General features: G+C 53.4%; 1 protein-coding gene across 1 annotated transcript; it reads left to right on the forward strand.

Annotated features, from left to right (window-relative positions):
- Nucleotides 1-5,863: 5,863 nt before the first annotated feature.
- LOC140645919 (SUN domain-containing protein 3-like) lies at nt 5,864-13,904 on the forward strand (the record flags this gene model as incomplete). The annotated part of the gene is made up of 8 exons (XM_072849378.1): nt 5,864-5,970; nt 7,025-7,324; nt 10,061-10,232; nt 10,804-10,888; nt 11,279-11,394; nt 12,248-12,415; nt 12,908-13,000; nt 13,703-13,904. Coding segments are annotated over exons 1-8 (1,243 nt in total), but the record flags the coding sequence as incomplete, so codon positions are not given.
- Nucleotides 13,905-18,781: the final 4,877 nt, after the last annotated feature.

Below are 18,781 nucleotides of genomic sequence, written 5' to 3' on the forward strand. Positions count from 1 at the left end.
TCAGAAGGGCTACCGTGGTGCCTGCTACCACAAAGAGCTATGGAGACATCGAGACCTGAAAAAGCTATAGTGTAAGACACAGAAGAGAAACTACAGGAAGTAAACAACACAGACATAGGCTGGAACTGCCCTGCCCAACACCCACTAGAGTCATGCTGAAGACCAACCTGCTCCCTTTACCTGCCCAAAGGGAACTCTTCCTGGACAACCTTCTCCCCTACACTACCTTTATAACCCCTCCCTGCAATTCCCAGCCTTGTTCCCTCCCCAGTCCTGGTCTCTCAACTTAGCTTACAGAGGGCCTGGGATCTGATTCCAGCCTCCAAAAAGAAAAGCTGCTAACTGGGATGTTGCTGCACTCACCTGGCTCTTCATCATCTGCAAAAAAAAAAATTATTCAAAAAACAAACTACAAGACAGTGCTGGTATTCTGCATCACACCAGTAACTGCCAGCCTCTTCCACAACACCTAAGATGCCAAGAGATACAAAGTTACCATTGCGCTTGTGAGAAATCACCAGCCCCATGCTCTACTACCTTGCTTGCCTCAAATGCTCATCTGAGTTGAAAGGAAGCCAGCACAGCTCCCATAAAACCAAAAGGTAAATGCTTAGCCAAGAGGCCATATAATACTTGGCTATTAAATGGGGACACAGCCAACAACCACCTCACCTTCTCAGACCACGCCTCAGCAGGCAGCTACGCCCCTCCGAGGCTGCCTGTGGCACATGGAAAAAACAAAGCAGAAGGCACATGTGAGATACTGCCTGAAACCACAGCCTGCCTGGAGCAATTTCCATCTCCCACTCCTTTACCTTGGCCGCTCATGCCCCCAGTCTCCATCATCTGAGGCTGCCACATTGAAGCTTGTATACCACCTGTGAAACCCTAATAACAGGTGATAAGTTCACCAACAATACAGCACCTGAAAAATAACTGCTCCTTCAACCCACTACTCATTGCTCAAGTCAGCTCTGGTGCCCATATTCCACTTCGCTCATTGCTTTGCACCTTCAAAAAGAAAACACACTACCAAAAAACACTATGCGGTCATCCTGCCAACAAGACTCATCTTCCCTCTGACACCACAGACTGACCCGCCTTAATGATAGATTCATAGAATAGCAGTTTGGAAGGGACCTCAAGGATCATCTGGTCCAACATTTCTTGGCAAAAGCAATGTCTACACAAGATGGCCCAGCACCCTGTCCAGCTGAATCTTAAGTGTCCAATGTTGGGGAATCCACTGCTTCCTTGGGAAGATTGTTGACATGGCTGATTATTCTCATTGTGAAACTTTTTCCTCATGTCCAATCAGAATCACCCCACGATTAGCTTGGACCCATTAACCTTCATCTTTGCCATGGGACTCCTTGTAAAAGGGGAGTCTCCATCTTCTTTGTAGCCACCCTTTAAAGATGGGAACATGGTGATAAAGCCTCCCCTAAGCCTGCTTTTCTCAAGGCTGAACAAACCCAGTTCTCTCAGCCTTTGCTCACATGGCAGGCTTCCTAGTCCTTTCATCATCTTTGTGGCTCTTCTCTGCACCCTCTCCAGCCTAGTCACCTCTTTTTTGGTTAGCAGGGACCAAAAGCATATATACACACAGTATTCCAGGCATGGCCTGACAAGCACCAAGTAGAGTGGGATAATGACTTCTTTATCTCTGCTGGTGACACCCTTGTTAATGTAAACCTGCATACTGTTCGCTTTTTTTGCCACAGCAGTGCACTGTTCACTCATATCAAGCTTGTTCTCCATCAGGACCCCCAGGGTCCCTTTCCACAGCTGCTCCCCAGCCAGTTAAATCCCAGCCTGTGCTGCACTCCTGGATTATGTTTTCCCAGGTACAAGACTGCACTCTTCCAGCCTATCCAGGTCTTCCTGCAGGGTGGCTCTCCCCTCCAAAGTGTCTGCTTCCCCACTCAGTTTCAGATCATTGTCAAACTTCATCAGCGTACACTTGATCCCATTATCAAGATCAGTTATGAAGATACTAAACAGCATTAGGCCCAATATCGATCCCTGGGAAGTCCCACCTCTGCCAGGTGGCCAGTTTCAGAAGGAACTATTTACCACCACCCTCTGGGTGTGGCCTGTCACCCACTTCCCCATCCACCCCACAGACCACTTGTCTACACCAGAATGCATCAGTTATTCCAGGAGGAAGCTGTGGAAAACTATCAAAAGCCTTGGAACAATCCAGGTAGACAGTGTCCACCACTCTCCCCACATCAACCAAGCAGGTTACTTAGACACAGAAGGTGATCAGATGTGTAAAGCGCTACTTGCCCTTGTGGAATCCGTGCTGGCTTTTCTCAATCATGTGCTTCATTTGACTTGTGATATCCCCCCGGAGACTTCATTCCACAACTTGCGCAGGGACTGAAATATGACTGACGAGCCTATAATTTCCTGTATCCTCCTTTAAGCCCGTCTTGTAGATGGGGGTGACATTAGCCTTCTTACAGTCTTCTGGGATCTCCAGAAGAACTTCTCAAAGATTATGGAGAAAAGGCACACAATGAACTTCTGGTGATCCACTTGCCTCCTCTAGAGGTGATTCTTTGGTGCATGGCTCATTCCTCTGCACCTGCAAAAACAATATCAAACAAGTAACCCGGACGCAGACCGATACCTTCACAATCCCAGAGGTCTTGTTCCCACTTAGGAATACCATCTAGAGTCCTACTACAGCCTACCATTACAAAACAGCAAAACAAAAAACCCCACACCTTTAAGTCCCACACAAAGAAGCCTTAACACCTCTGAGATGGAATCTGCTTCACTACCCCAGAACAGCCCCTCCCACATGGCTCCGCTCACCCCCATAAAACACTACTGGAAGAGCTGGCCACACAACCTGCTGATGGCTACTCAATCTGAGATGACTGTACAACCTTTGCTGCAACAGTCTAAGCATATCAACAGGTTAGCCACAGACTCTTATTGCTATTCCACCTACCCCGGACTCTACAACCCTGGGCAGGGCAGCTCCAAGCCCAACACACATATGCACAGACCAACACTACACAGAACACTACAAACAAGGCACCTCTGAGATGAGAGAAAACTCTCAGCAAGAAAAATGACACCCAGACAGAACATGCCATCAGGCAAGAATACTGGTGGAGCCATGATGGTGATGTGAGGAGGCTCTGTGGCAACTCCAGAAAGAGAGTAGAACATCATGGCCCATGACAAGAAGTTACTCTCACAACTGAGACGATGTCTACACAAGAAGCCTGGCTTCAAGACCTAAGAACTTGAGGATGTGGGGAAGAAATCCCAGTCTGCTTAAATAGATGCCTAGAGCAGACCTGCTCATGCAGCCAGGAACACCACTGCAGAAGAGGACCATCCAGAAACTTCTGAGATGCAAGACAAAACCACCCAATTGATGCTATGCTGATGAGTACAGGCATTTGAGACCATAGGTATTGCACTAAAGGCACATGCCATGCTCCTTGAGCACAAAAGAGGGCATTGTAACCTGATGAAGGTCTAAGACACAGAAGACAGACCACACAAACCATACAACAACAGGCACAGGCTGGAACTGCCCTGCCCAGAACATGCTAGCATCATGCTGAAGAGTAACCTGTTCCCTTTACCTGCCCAAAGGGGACTCTTCCTGGACAGTCCTGTCCCCCACACTATCTTTAAAACCCCTTCATGCAATTTCCAACCTAGTTCCCTTGCCCCTCCCCAGCACCAGTGCCTCAGAACTTAGCCTTCAGAGGGCCAGGGGTCTGAATCCATCCTTGACAAAAAAAAAGACATATTGGGACTGCAGATATTTTCCTGCAGTCACCAGGCATCACCCATGGCACCTAGAAAACCAGAGATACAAAGTGATTGCTGTGCCTGGAAGCGTTCGCCTGCTCACAATTCTACCCCTCAAAAATAACCGCTGCTATGGTCTGGTGTTCATAGCTTGCCTTGCCTGACAAGCTCAGGTGCGGACATCCTGCTTGGCATGTTGTTCTGTGGGTCGCTTTACACCTTCCAGAGCATTAACTAGTCACATAGGCACTAACAGTGGCACATTCCCTCCATCATTGTGTGCCAACCTACCTTCTCATTGCGCTCTGCTCACTTCCTCCCTTCAGTGTCCAGCTCCCATTTGCAGCAAGAAAAAAAAACAAAAGTCAACAGGATGCTGGCAAATACCATAACAGTGAACCTACCCCATTCTGACCTCTTTGCTCCACTAACCTTCTCGATCCATGCTTTGTGCTCCACTCCAGCATGCTGAGTCATCAATATCAGGAAGTTCAAGAAAAGACAAACAGTAATACCCAGAAGTAGCATATACCCATCCCTCTTCTTTCCCTTAGCCTAACAATCACATCCAAGACACATCCTTTCCGTCAGCAGTCTAACACAACTCTGCTCATCTCCTGTGCTCTACCTCAGGGTCACTGGCTGCATCAGTAGCCCGCTTGTATAGTCAGCCTATCTCCAATGAGTCAGGAACCGTAGCCTTCAATGCCTGGCCTGCCTAAGAAAAATACAGAGAGGCACACCAATGTTATATACAGCTTTCCAAAAGAGAGATGACCATGCAAAAGAGACTAGCAAATCCCTCTGACTGACTGACACGCTCAGGCAACAGAGACCCCAAAAGCACAAGACCCAAATAATTAATGCTGGGCAGGCACAGGCAGCCCGGGCCTCTCCTCACAGAGCCACCCTGCGCCTGCTGGCCACCCCCCCCTGCCCCCCCATACCACAGCGCACTCCTCAGGCAGCCGGGACACTGGGCCTGCGGAGAGACGGCCTTCAAGAAGGGCCATTACACCTGGAGCTGTTCTCTCAGCAGCGCAAGCTGTGTGCACAGCTCTGCCGTCCCTCGGTCTGCTCATGGGGTCTGGACCTGCTCAGCGAGGGGGAGAAGGGAAAAGCGGGGGGGGGAGGGGAGGGAGGGGGAGGGAGGGGAGGGGAGGGAGGGGACATGACAGGAGGGGAGGAGAGACGACAGGAGAGGAGCTTCCCCTTGGAAGTCTAGGGCAGTGACATTCCCGCCTGGCGTGCGGGGGGATGCGCGTGTGTCGTCTCATAAACCTGGCTGTCATCCAACACAGCATCCACTCTGGCAGAGCCATTTCTTTGTACAGTCTAGCTCTCGCCTTTCATCTGTGATTGGACAGGCTTCCTTTTGTCCTTTTGGGGATAAGGTAGCATGCTTTCGCCAACTCTGTTAGTAGTTTGTTCGGCAGAAAAGCAAAACGTAAGGTATCTGTTACTAGGAAAGAGGGGAGGACTCCAGCCTCTGAAGAGCGTTTGTAGCAGCAAACAGGCTCAGAGAGGCGTGCGCTCCCTTCCTCTCCTCTACACATGCCTACTGTCCCCTGGAATGCAGAGCACGGTGCCTATGGCAACAACTAGAGATGAACATGCAAGGCACCCGCCCCTTGTGCCCCTATGGCCCCTTGCCTTTCTCAGGCTGCAAGAAAAGAGCCACCAAGATGAACCTGAGCCCCCGCGAGACAAAGACGGAATGTACTTGGTGCCTGGCTTCAGGCCCCTCAGAAGGCCTTCCTTGTACAGAGTGTCAAAGGCAGCAGCTAGGAAAGGTTTCTTGTAGCTCCCAAATCTATCACTCTTCAGTGGGAATGCAAAGAGCTGCCCCCTTCGTCGGAGACGTTCTGGTTTTGTAGGCTTTCTTCCCTTGCGGAGAGGAGTGCAAAACCTGCTCCCTGTCAGGTTGGACTTTGCCTCGAAACGTGGTGCTGCCTTTTCTATTGTGACATCGCCCACCGCCATTGATGTCACAAAGCGTCGTCGGCGCTGAGGTAGACACAGCTGGGCATAAGATCGGGGTTGGCCCTGGGCCTTTGTCACTCTCGGTCTTGAGGGAATGGAGATCGCGGAGGTTTTGGCTTGCTCCCGAGCAAGCAGGATGCCTGGTGCTCGCACCTCAGCAGATACGGAGAGACAGCCGTGGAAGGCCCACGACCTGAACGGGTACGTTTGAAAAATCCTCCTCTCCTTTCCTCAAGTGTATTTTCCACCTCATCCGCTGGGGGGGTGGGGGTGGACAGGGGAAGAACACAAGGGCAGCCCGAGAGCTCAGTCTGGAGGTGGTGGAAGGCAGCGGCAGTCTCTTCGGTCTCTTCCCAAATGCCAGGACTAGGCCTAGAAAGCAAAAGGAGGTCTCTGCGAAATGAGGGACGGGTCCATTTTGGATCGCACGGAGGGAGTCCCAAGCGGTTGCCCAGATACATGCTGCCGTAGTAATTGCGAGAGCTTAGCACAGTCCTGTATTGCGCTCTGCAGCACGGGTTATGTCCCTGAGCTTTCCTGGTTTTCCTTTCGACCCAAACCAGAAGGACACCAATGTTTCCTCTGTTGGCAGTGGATTTGACTTGTGTTCCTGACAGATGAGGTTTCCTTTGGAAACCTGGTCAGCTCCTCACCAGTGGTCTTGCCTTAGGAAAAGCAGCACAAGATCCTCTGAGGGGTGCAAGAAGTTTTCTAGTAAAACGAAAGGGGTCTGTTTATTCCTGATGAAGTGTACACTGTAAGCCTTTCGAGAGCCTCCTAGACCAGGCAGGAGGCGTTTCCATCTTGCAGAGCCGTGTGTGCTGTCTCTTGGCAGATCAGGCTTCAGGGGAGCAGGGCCTACCCACCAGGGTGTTTCTTTGGCGTCTCCTTGGTTCCCCACGGATTACGAGCACGCCTTTACATTCAACCCTCCCTCCCTCCCTCTTTCCCCAGTCTGCATTTGTGTGCATTTATGCCAAGAAAAGGGCCAGTGATAAGCCGGCTGCTAAAGAAATGCTGCTAGAGGGGACACTCACAACCCCTGCTGCCTTGCAGGCTGTTGAACTGTAGGGGTACAGGCTGAACCTTTTCTTGAGAGGGCGTGGAGAACAGCATCAGCACAAGTACCGATCGGATGGTGGGCGGGAGAAACAGACGTTCGTTATGTCCCTTCCATTTCCAAAGAATCCCTCTCCACCTCCACAGGCGTGAAGTATGGCCGCAGCTTTTGCTGCAACTCCTCCTCCTAGTCCAGAGTCAATCTGGAGCCCTTCATCCCTAACGAAACAGTGCCAATCGCTGCCGTACCAAGGGCCCCACGGGTGCAGTTGGTGACAACTCCACCACTGACTCGGGCTTGTGCGAGACCAAGCCAATCCTCCCGCCGGGAACGCCAGGTTCAAGACCTGCAGTCCCTACTGCTGCTCTCGAGTCTGCTGCTGAACTGCACGGGTACCGCCAGCTTCACCATCCTTTTCCTCCTTGCTGCTCCGCAGGAAAACGAAGGCTCTGAAGACGGTGACCCTGGCGCTGCTTGTCAGTCTGTTCTCTTTCGGTGAGTCTCTGTAGAGCTCAGACCTGAGGTTGGTGCTTCAGGAGGTCCCCATTTAGGAGGGCTCCATTCTGCCCTGGTCCGTTTCCCCTGCTGCGACCAGAGGAGCCCAGCTAAGAGCAGAAAGTCCCCAAGAGAGGTGTGCCAGTCCCCGCTGCTTCAGAGGAACGGGTGTGGGGGCGAGGAAGGGGTGACTTGCCTTCCCCAGGAGGGCTAAGCCAGTTCTCTTGAGCTGTGGGAGAGGCAGTGGCTAACCTCGCCTGCCCCAGGCGACTGAGCAGCTTCTGCAGGACAAGGAGCATATTCCAGGGAGGGAATGTCCGTCTGTTGAGGAGCCCCCACGCCATCATGACCTCTTGCAAAGACTACAAGAGGAGAGACCACTATGGCACCTGGGAGAGACACGCAAAGGGGAGCGGGCAGCCCGAGGCATAAGCCCAAGTTCTTAGACCAAGTTCTTAGTGTAGGGAGAACTTTGGTGTATGTCTGACAGGTGTTTACCGCGTGGGACAGCTTGGCGAACAAAGCCTCTGGAGGAGGACTGCAGCAGTATGCCACGCCTACATCTCCTCCTGTATTCAGCCTCTCCAACAGCAGGTGACATTTAGGTTTCTTCAGATCAAGACTGGCTCTGCCAGCGTAACTCCAGGGCATAAAGTGCCACTCATTTAAAGCCCGTGGCTAGGAGCTAGGTACAGTAGCCACCCTGGCAGGTCATTCAGGTGAAGGTCAACTGGACCGAATACGTAAAAGAGGTGGCATGCACCTCTTGACCTATCGAATGAAGGCCCGACAAATGGTAGAAGGCTTTGTAGGAAAGATGATGTTTAACTGGAAGCCGTGCCCAAGTCAAAGAGGGGAAGCTTTCTGGAAGAAGACAATGCCCAGTGTGAGTTGTCTTCTGTCTTGCCTGCCGGTCCACAGCGGCGTTTCCGCAGTGTACGCTAGCGGAGCAGCCGAGCACAAACAGGCATGGTGTCTGCAACTCCTTGTTTCCCGTGGCTGTACAGAGACTGTTGTTGTGCGCTGCCTTTGTTTCTGCAGAAGGTCTGTTTCTGTCTGGAATGACTGTTCCCTTAATTGTCGTTCCAGGAGCGCTTGCACCTCCCTGGAGGGGACTGGAAGACTCGGAGGTAAAAACGATTTCCCCTTGACTAGACGGTTCTTCAGAGGAGCTCTGCCCCTCGGCCCCAACAGCACATTGTTTATGTCCTGCCTCACACAAACTTCACCTGGCACAGCTCCCTGAGCTTCTCCCATCACCCCTTCTTCCCTTCTGCCAAGCGGTGCGCTGTAGCTCCCCACGTCCATTAGGGGACTGGGGCCACCCATCCGTCCACCCTTTCGCTTGGGCTGGGCTGTTCGCAGCTCCACCTTCCTAACGCCTCAGAAGGGAATGGTAGCCTTCTCCATCCTGCATCTGTTTCTCTCCCTCGATGCTTGGGAGTAGCTGCTAGGAGACACCTCTGCTGCTTTCCATTGCTGGGCTGCAATAGGGAGCCCCTGCAAGCAGCATTGGCCCCTGGAAGGAGAGGAGAGGCCAAGGGAAAGAGAGTCTTCTCTCAGGCTGAGGTCAGTGTAGGCAGCAGTTGCCCGTGAAGACCTTTGCAGGGGGGCAAGGTTCAAGTACTGAGGGCAGCCTTGCAACTGCCACAGTCAGGCGGAGAGGGAGAACAGAAGTGTATTTTCTCGAGCAAGCAGAAGAGGCTAGCCGAGGCAAGGAACATGTTATGCTAAGAAAGGAGAAGAGGGAGCCGCAGGAGAGAGGGGGAGGAAAAAACGGAGAGCCGAGATACTGGCAACCAAGCACAGGAAAGGCAACTGGGGCAGAGGGCTCTAGGCCTGGTCCAGGAGAGCTCTCCCCGTCTCCCTTAGATCGTGTCTCGCTAGTCTATCCCTAACGCAGAGAAGGAAAAGGAAGGAAGCGGCGAGAGGGTGGCAGAGGAACGCTGCAGTCACTATTAACCAGCACCCTTTAATGGACTGTTGGAGAGGGGCGTGCTGTAGGCAAAATGCTGCTTCTGATCCGAGTGGGACGGGAGGAGATTTTGGGGAGTGGCCCGGAGGACTGAGCAGGCCAAGGCTGTGGAGCACTGGGAGAGAATTAAAGGAGCGGGGCAGGGTGATTCAGTAGGACCAGTGTTCGAGGAGGGGAACAAAGAGCAAAACAGGGGAGAGAGCTGTTGCTGAGAAGAAGCGTTTGGCAACGGCAACCGCGTTCCCTTGCTCTTTGTGTGTCTTGCAGCCTTCTCTGTTTATGTCTGAGCTGCATGCGCAGCAGGAATTGGGAGATTAGACTGGGCAAACATACGCGGGATCGGCATGCTATGCCGCTGTTGGCTACCTCTTAAATTGCAGCAGCCTGCCTTGAGACATCTTTTAAAAGAAAAAACTGCGCACCTCTTGTTTCTGTTGGTATTTTCTATAGGAACTGCCACCCGCACCCCTTCAAATCTGCTCTTGCACGGCTTTGATGATACGTTGGCACTTGTGATAGGGAAAAAGATGGCTCCGGGCCATCTGAGACGTTCAGCAGTTCCCCAAAATGTGCCCGGGCAGCCGGGAAGCAGCTTCTCAGCCCGAAGCTCTGAGAACTTCAGAACTAACTCTCCCAACCGCTTATGACGTGGTTAGCCTGCCAGTCATCCAGAGCCAGGCTTCTCATCTCGCTCGCATCCCCGCGGCGTCCGAGAGGCCAGCCACAACACTTACAGTCTCTCCATTGCTCACTTTTTCTAGGCCAGCAGGGGACGAGTTAGGAGAAGCGCTGAGCGAAACCCTGACCCTGCAAGAACAGCTACGTAAGCTCCAGGAAGAGCTCTATCACCTGCGATGGAGCGTAAAGGATGTCGCCGAGCGTGCTCTCCAGGAAGCCTTGAAGCAGGCTAAGCTCCCAGGCTTTACCGGATGGGTAAGGGCATGCTGCAGAAGGCGCTACTGAGAGGTTTCTTTCCTCCCTCCGGCATGTTCCCTGTCATAGCTAGCCAAAAGGCTGGTGCTGCTGGAACAAGTGCTGTGCATTGCCACGCCTCCTTTTCCTGTCGCTCCACACTTCCTTATGGGGGAAGAGAGAGCCGTGACGGGAATGACAGTTGTGTTAGTCGTACCTTCCTCTCCGTCCAGATCTGGGGTCCTCCTCAAGGGAGGACCGGGAAGAAAGAATGGTCTCAGCAGTCCATAGTTACCCCAGTCCCATCTCAGGCCCAGAAGGCTTGTCTGTCCGTGCTGCCTGGCATGGGGCATCTCCATAGGAAAAGCCCGTTCCCGCAGCTTCAGCATTCAGAGCATTGGAGTGAGCAGCCCCTCCATTCTGATACCCGTCAATCAGAGTAGAGCAAACCTGGGAGGTTTCCGGGCAATTCCGGCGTTCCTTACATCTGAGTTTAACCTTGTCGCAGTTCACCTTGGCTGGCCGTGCAGGGGAGCTGCTTGCCCCGTTCCTTTTCCTTCTAACCGGCGCTCTCCTTTGTGTTCCTTCCCAGGCTGTTCAAGAGATAATCAATCACGTCTTGGAGAAGCTGGAAGAAAACCGAGTCCCGATGCCTGATTATGCCCTCAAATCATCAGGTGCCGTGACGCTGTACTAACAAACCCGTTCCAAAGCGCTCCCTTGTCCAGCTTGACAAGACAGGCATTGGAACGCGCCCAGTGGCAGGAGAGAAGGGGCGAGAAGTCAAGGGCCACCTCGTGCCCTAAAAATGTACCCACTGACAGAGTCTGTAACGGGCCAGACCACATCTGAAGAGCAGAAAGCCTAGTGCACATTCTTGTCTTTTCCCACGGCCCCTTACGACAGCTCGATGAGCGTCGTGCTGTGTGCTCCAGACGGATCATGCCAGTAAGAAAGAGGGAATCCCACTGTAGGAGACGGATGACTACTTAGAAGCCTTTCCAAGTCAACAGTGCAACGTTCCTCCTGACATTGCTCGATGATCGTGCTTGTGTTCTACTTTCCAGGGGCTGCTGTCATTCATTCAAGGACTTCTCCGTCCTTCAAGAATACGAAAGGAAAAGTCTTGTTGTTTTCCCTGCCGGTGCTGGATTACGTGAGGTCTCCGGAGCTTATTCTTGAGGTAGGAGCACCAAGAAACAGAAAAACAAAGGTGGGAGGGAGGAACCAAACACGCTGCTGAGAGTTGCCTTTACCCTTGTCTTTGCTCCTCGAAGCCTTCTTTTCCTGCCGCCTTCTTGCATGGACCTACTTGCCTCCTGTGTCTCCCTGCTGAGTAGTTCCTCTCCCAATGCGCCCCAGGTCCTCCACGCGAGCTTCTAACAGGCTAGCTCGGTCCTGCAGTCTTTGTCTTCCCAGTCACCGGGAAAACTGTCAGCATGGCACGGAAGGAGAACAGAAAAGGTGCCTGCAGAGGTCTAGAGTGTGAGCTCGCCCGGGGCTCTTAGTGAGCACAAGCAGGTGCTGAGAGCCTGCACTGCTGCAGGGCCCCACGTTGTGTTTGCAAGCCGTCCTGGCACTGCTGCTGAGCTGCCTGCACAAGCTGAAGAGCTGGCTGGTGCCAGCGGAAGGAGGTGGGACTGGATGAGAGGGAGCGATTGCTTCCCCTTACAGGAAGGGCTCATCCAGGTGGGGTCTTAGTCGCCACCTGCTCTGGGCAGGTGCCTTTCAGCCACACCACCCCTTGCTTGTTCTTGGCGAGTTGCTCCGGACCGGGAGAGGCCGGAGAGCTTCTACAAGTAGCGCACCCAGCTCCCTGCCATCGAAGTGCTTCTGCGCTGAAGGGATCTGGTGACGCGTCAATTCGCATGACTGCTTCTCTGTTCGGTACCCGCAGGGTCCGACCGGAGGCAGTGGCTGCGGTTCAGAGCAGAGCTGATTGGCCAAATCAGTTCTTAATCCTCTGATGCTCCCAGCAGGAACGAGAGCCAGGGCACCCTTCTCCACGTCAACGTAGTTTCTTTTTCTCCTTTCAGCCTGAAAATCATCCGGGAAACTGCTGGCCCTTCCCAGGAAGTCAGGGACACGTCTTCATCAAGCTGTCGGTGACAATCATTCCCAGAGCAGTCACCATGGACCATGTTTCAGGGACAACGTTCCATGGAGACAGCATCTCCAGAGCTCCAAAGGACTTTGCTGTCTACGTACGTGATTTCTCTAGAGTGGCGGCGGGCAGTTCTAAGCAGGGGATGAGTACGGGTCAAAGAGTCCAGCGGCCTGCGGCTTCCTCCGGGCTCGCAGAAGAAACAAGCTCCTTGGAGTTGTATGCCTCTTTTATCCAATGTAGCCCTCAAAAGGAAGCTTCTGGGGCGAGATGGAACTCCAGGAGCCACAGGGAAAAGGAGCTGGCACAGTGCACGGTCCTAGACCCTCTTGGCTTCCCATCCCAGTGGGCATTTGTGATCCTCAGGTTACCCCCCTCTCACTGGGAACGTCTGCGCCTTTTCTGACTGGCAGCTTAGACGCGTTGAGTAGGCAAGCGTGGCATGCTACCTGGCTGCAGCTCCTTGTCTTCTCCTTGCGCTCATCTTCCTCGGACTACGTAGCTGAAATAAACCAGTACGTCATGGACTGAAGTGAAGTCTTCCTACGGTGTACCAGGCGCTCTTGTTTTCTCCACCCCCGTCTCTCTCTAGGGCCTGAAGGAAGAACATGAGGAGCAGGGAACGTTCCTGGGACAGTTCACTTTCCAGGCGGTGCTGAATCCCAGTCAGACCTTCCAGCTGAAGGTATGGGGACAAAGAGGGAGGAGAATTGTAGGAGAGGAGGAGAAATGCGGTTAGCCGGGGAGAAGCTTCCCTGCCAAAGGGCTATAGGCAGCCCTCTCCTTGAGCGCGTGCCACGCTGGCCTTTCTTCTGCTTTAACTTCCCAACGGCGCGTGCCTGGACTGCCATTCTTCTTCTCTTTCGTTTTCGGTTGAAGCTTCAGCACTTACAGCCGCCGCACTTGAAGCTGAAAACAGCTTGACTCTCTGGACTCCAAGTGCGTACAAGTGGCCACATCCTGTAGCATGCACTGCTGCTGGCCTGCTAGTTCAAGACTAGAAATACTGGGCTTTCTGAGGATTCTGTTGTTGCTGGTAGCGAGTAGTGCCAGGGAGGCCATTCTGTTTCAGTGGCTTTCTAGAGAAGGCAACAGGACTTTATACTAACACCACTGGCTCGTCTGACTGTGGAAGCATGTGCCTCAAAGCCGGCAAGAAGGCCTTGCCAAGCTATTTGCTGAAGCTTCTGGTACCTGCTTCTTCCTTTACTATTCTTATCGGCAAGTGAGGTAGAGCAGGACAAGAACGTCTTGACCGCGATAGGTCAAAAGACCTCGCAGGCCAGCCGGAAGTAAGCTGTTGAACAAGTCCGTCACTGCGGCACTACTCTGTCAGGAGTCAAATGCCGGAGAGGAAAAGGCAACTCATTTCTTCTTCTCATTTCAGAATGAGCTCTCCGGGTTCGTGAATTACATAAGGCTGCAAGTGCTGAGCAACTGGGGCCACCCAGACTACACCTGCCTGTATCGAGTCAGGGTGCACGGTGATCCTCCCAAAGACGGGGAAAGGTGTCAGTTTCATCTGGCAATAAATTCCACTAATTTTCACCAAGCCGGGTTTGAGTCTGTTTTGCCTGTGACGCTAAGTGGTAAGAGAGCTCCCTGTCCTTCTCTCGACCCACGAGCTTATCGGAGACTTCAGGAGTATATAGCAAGATTTCCTTTATTAGAAGAAAAAGAAAGATCAGTCACAAATATGCAGAAAGCCTGACATCCACATACTTGCTGCCTACACAGTAACATTAGCAAGGCCCTGCCTATACACAAAAGATGACCTTAAGGTACAGTTTTCTTACGCAGGAAGCAACTGGGCATCAACTGAATACAGCCATCACTTGTTACCTATTATTTTCACGAGAGGCACATGCTGCTGCAGCTTCTATCTTTCAGGCTGTTTCCTATGAGAAGATGGAAGCATGTTTTCTTGTAAGAAGGAAACCCTTAATTGGAAACTTAGTTCACGGCCTCATTTGCCTCCCTGTGCACATATCTAGTGAACAGGCCAGGAAACATTAGAGAAGTGATTAGCAAAGCAAACCCAGGACACCTCAAGAGATCCCGTAACTACACGCCTCTGTCTTTCCTTTTCACCCCCGAGTTCCCGAAGCACCAGGGCAGGAGCGGGCAGGGCAGTCGTGCGCTTGGGTCGCACCGGGAGGAGAGAGCAGGAACAGCGCTCTGGCGCCCGGGCTTAGTAACAACAATTTCTGCTCTGAACTGGGGCTTAGTCCATGTGCAAGTACAGTACTGATCCAGGTACGAAACTGAGGGTGTCAGTTAATCCCGGGTGCCGCATACACTGTACCTTCTTCCATCGCCTCCACTCGATTAATTGTCTTCCCGTCTCTTCCACCTCACCCCAGCTCAGAGAACTGCACTCTGGCTCAGGGCGGACTGACCCTGGCTAGGGTCGTCCCCCCCTCCTCACCCCGGCTGCCTCCGGCCCGTCTCTCCCCTGTTTCTCCTCAGGCCCCTCGCCTTCGTGCCCCCTGCCCCAGGCCAGTCGTGACAGGCCAGCACCGGCTCCGCTGATTGGCTCAGCCGTGGCCAATGGTGTGGCTGTTGCTGGGCGGGCACAGGCAGCCCGGGCCTCTCCTCACAGAGCCACCCTGCGCCTGCTGGCCCCGCCCCCCCCTCACAGCTCACTCCTCAGGCAGCCGGGACACTGGGCCTGCGGAGAGACGGCCTTCAAGAAGGGCCATTACACCTGGAGCTGTTCTCTCAGCAGCGCAAGCTGTGTGCACAGCTCTGCCGTCCCTCGGTCTGTTCATGGGGTCTGGACCTGCTCAGCGAGGGGAGAAGGGAAAAGCGGGGGGGGGGAGGGGAGGGGAGGGGAGGGGACATGACAGGAGGGGAGGAGAGACGACAGGAGAGGAGCTTCCCCTTGGAAGTCTAGGGCAGTGACATTCCCGCCTGGCGTGCGGGGGGATGCGCGTGTGTCGTCTCATAAACCTGGCTGTCATCCAACACAGCATCCACTCTGGCAGAGCCATTTCTTTGTACAGTCTAGCTCTCGCCTTTCATCTGTGATTGGACAGGCTTCCTTTTGTCCTTTTGGGGATAAGGTAGCATGCTTTCGCCAACTCTGTTAGTAGTTTGTTCGGGGAGAAAAGCAAAACGTAAGGTATCTGTTACTAGGAAAGAGGAGGACTCCAGCCTCTGAAGAGCGTTTGTAGCAGCAAACAGGCTCAGAGAGGCGTGCGCTCCCTTCCTCTCCTCTACACATGCCTACTGTCCCCTGGAATGCAGAGCACGGTGCCTATGGCAACAACTAGAGATGAACATGCAAGGCACCCGCCCCTTGTGCCCCTATGGCCCCTTGCCTTTCTCAGGCTGCAAGAAAAGAGCCACCAAGATGAACCTGAGCCCCTGCGAGACAAAGACGGAATGTACTTGGTGCCTGGCTTCAGGCCCCTCAGAAGGCCTTCCTTGTACAGAGTGTCAAAGGCAGCAGCTAGGAAAGGTTTCTTGTAGCTCCCAAATCTATCACTCTTCAGTGGGAATGCAAAGAGCTGCCCCCTTCGTCGGAGACGTTCTGGTTTTGTAGGCTTTCTTCCCTTGCGGAGAGGAGTGCAAAACCTGCTCCCTGTCAGGTTGGACTTTGCCTCGAAACGTGGTGCTGCCTTTTCTATTGTGACATCGCCCACCGCCATTGATGTCACAAAGCGTCGTCGGCGCTGAGGTAGACACAGCTGGGCATAAGATCGGGGTTGGCCCTGGGCCTTTGTCACTCTCGGTCTTGAGGGAATGGAGATCGCGGAGGTTTTGGCTTGCTCCCGAGCAAGCAGGATGCCTGGTGCTCGCACCTCAGCAGATACGGAGAGACAGCCGTGGAAGGCCCACGACCTGAACGGGTACGTTTGAAAAATCCTCCTCTCCTTTCCTCAAGTGTATTTTCCACCTCATCCGCTGGGGGGGGGGGGTGGGGGGTGGACAGGGGAAGAACACAAGGGCAGCCCGAGAGCTCAGTCTGGAGGTGGTGGAAGGCAGCGGCAGTCTCTTCGGTCTCTTCCCAAATGCCAGGACTAGGCCTAGAAAGCAAAAGGAGGTCTCTGCGAAATGAGGGACGGGTCCATTTTGGATCGCACGGAGGGAGTCCCAAGCGGTTGCCCAGATACATGCTGCCGTAGTAATTGCGAGAGCTTAGCACAGTCCTGTATTGCGCTCTGCAGCACGGGTTATGTCCCTGAGCTTTCCTGGTTTTCCTTTCGACCCAAACCAGAAGGACACCAATGTTTCCTCTGTTGGCAGTGGATTTGACTTGTGTTCCTGACAGATGAGGTTTCCTTTGGAAACCTGGTCAGCTCCTCACCAGTGGTCTTGCCTTAGGAAAAGCAGCACAAGATCCTCTGAGGGGTGCAAGAAGTTTTCTAGTAAAACGAAAGGGGTCTGTTTATTCCTGATGAAGTGTACACTGTAAGCCTTTCGAGAGCCTCCTAGACCAGGCAGGAGGCGTTTCCATCTTGCAGAGCCGTGTGTGCTGTCTCTTGGCAGATCAGGCTTCAGGGGAGCAGGGCCTACCCACCAGGGTGTTTCTTTGGCGTCTCCTTGGTTCCCCACGGATTACGAGCACGCCTTTACATTCAACCCTCCCTCCCTCCCTCTTTCCCCAGTCTGCATTTGTGTGCATTTATGCCAAGAAAAGGGCCAGTGATAAGCCGGCTGCTAAAGAAATGCTGCTAGAGGGGACACTCACAACCCCTGCTGCCTTGCAGGCTGTTGAACTGTAGGGGTACAGGCTGAACCTTTTCTTGAGAGGGCGTGGAGAACAGCATCAGCACAAGTACCGATCGGATGGTGGGCGGGAGAAACAGACGTTCGTTATGTCCCTTCCATTTCCAAAGAATCCCTCTCCACCTCCACAGGCGTGAAGTATGGCCGCAGCTTTTGCTGCAACTCCTCCTCCTAGTCCAGAGTCAATCTGGAGCCCTTCATCCCTAACGAAACAGTGCCAATCGCTGCCGTACCAAGGGCCCCACGGGTGCAGTTGGTGACAACTCCACCACTGACTCGGGCTTGTGCGAGACCAAGCCAATCCTCCCGCCGGGAACGCCAGGTTCAAGACCTGCAGTCCCTACTGCTGCTCTCGAGTCTGCTGCTGAACTGCACGGGTACCGCCAGCTTCACCATCCTTTTCCTCCTTGCTGCTCCGCAGGAAAACGAAGGCTCTGAAGACGGTGACCCTGGCGCTGCTTGTCAGTCTGTTCTCTTTCGGTGAGTCTCTGTAGAGCTCAGACCTGAGGTTGGTGCTTCAGGAGGTCCCCATTTAGGAGGGCTCCATTCTGCCCTGGTCCGTTTCCCCTGCTGCGACCAGAGGAGCCCAGCTAAGAGCAGAAAGTCCCCAAGAGAGGTGTGCCAGTCCCCCCTGCTTCAGAGGAACGGGTGTGGGGGCGAGGAAGGGGTGACTTGCCTTCCCCAGGAGGGCTAAGCCAGTTCTCTTGAGCTGTGGGAGAGGCAGTGGCTAACCTCGCCTGCCCCAGGCGACTGAGCAGCTTCTGCAGGACAAGGAGCATATTCCAGGGGAGGGAATGTCCGTCTGTTGAGGAGCCCCCACGCCATCATGACCTCTTGCAAAGACTACAAGAGGAGAGACCACTATGGCACCTGGGAGAGACACGCAAAGGGGAGCGGGCAGCCCGAGGCATAAGCCCAAGTTCTTAGACCAAGTTCTTAGTGTAGGGAGAACTTTGGTGTATGTCTGACAGGTGTTTACCGCGTGGGACAGCTTGGCGAACAAAGCCTCTGGAGGAGGACTGCAGCAGTATGCCACGCCTACATCTCCTCCTGTATTCAGCCTCTCCAACAGCAGGTGACATTTAGGTTTCTTCAGATCAAGACTGGCTCTGCCAGCGTAACTCCAGGGCATAAAGTGCCACTCATTTAAAGCCCGTGGCTAGGAGCTAGGTACAGTAGCCACCCTGGCAGGTCATTCAGGTGAAGGTCAACTGGACCGAATACGTAAAAGAGGTGGCATGCACCTCTTGACCTATCGAATGAAGGCCCGACAAATGGTAGAAGGCTTTGTAGGAAAGATGATGTTTAACTGGAAGCCGTGCCCAAGTCAAAGAGGGGAAGCTTTCTGGAAGAAGACAATGCCCAGTGTGAGTTGTCTTCTGTCTTGCCTGCCGGTCCACAGCGGCGTTTCCGCAGTGTACGCTAGCGGAGCAGCCGAGCACAAACAGGCATGGTGTCTGCAACTCCTTGTTTCCCGTGGCTGTACAGAGACTGTTGTTGTGCGCTGCCTTTGTTTCTGCAGAAGGTCTGTTTCTGTCTGGAATGACTGTTCCCTTAATTGTCGTTCCAGGAGCGCTTGCACCTCCCTGGAGGGGACTGGAAGACTCGGAGGTAAAAACGATTTCCCCTTGACTAGACGGTTCTTCAGAGGAGCTCTGCCCCTCGGCCCCAACAGCACATTGTTTATGTCCTGCCTCACACAAACTTCACCTGGCACAGCTCGCTGAGCTTC

Source organism: Ciconia boyciana, unplaced genomic scaffold (assembly GCF_034638445.1).
Source record: "Ciconia boyciana unplaced genomic scaffold, ASM3463844v1 HiC_scaffold_42, whole genome shotgun sequence".
NCBI lineage: Eukaryota > Metazoa > Chordata > Aves > Ciconiiformes > Ciconiidae > Ciconia > Ciconia boyciana.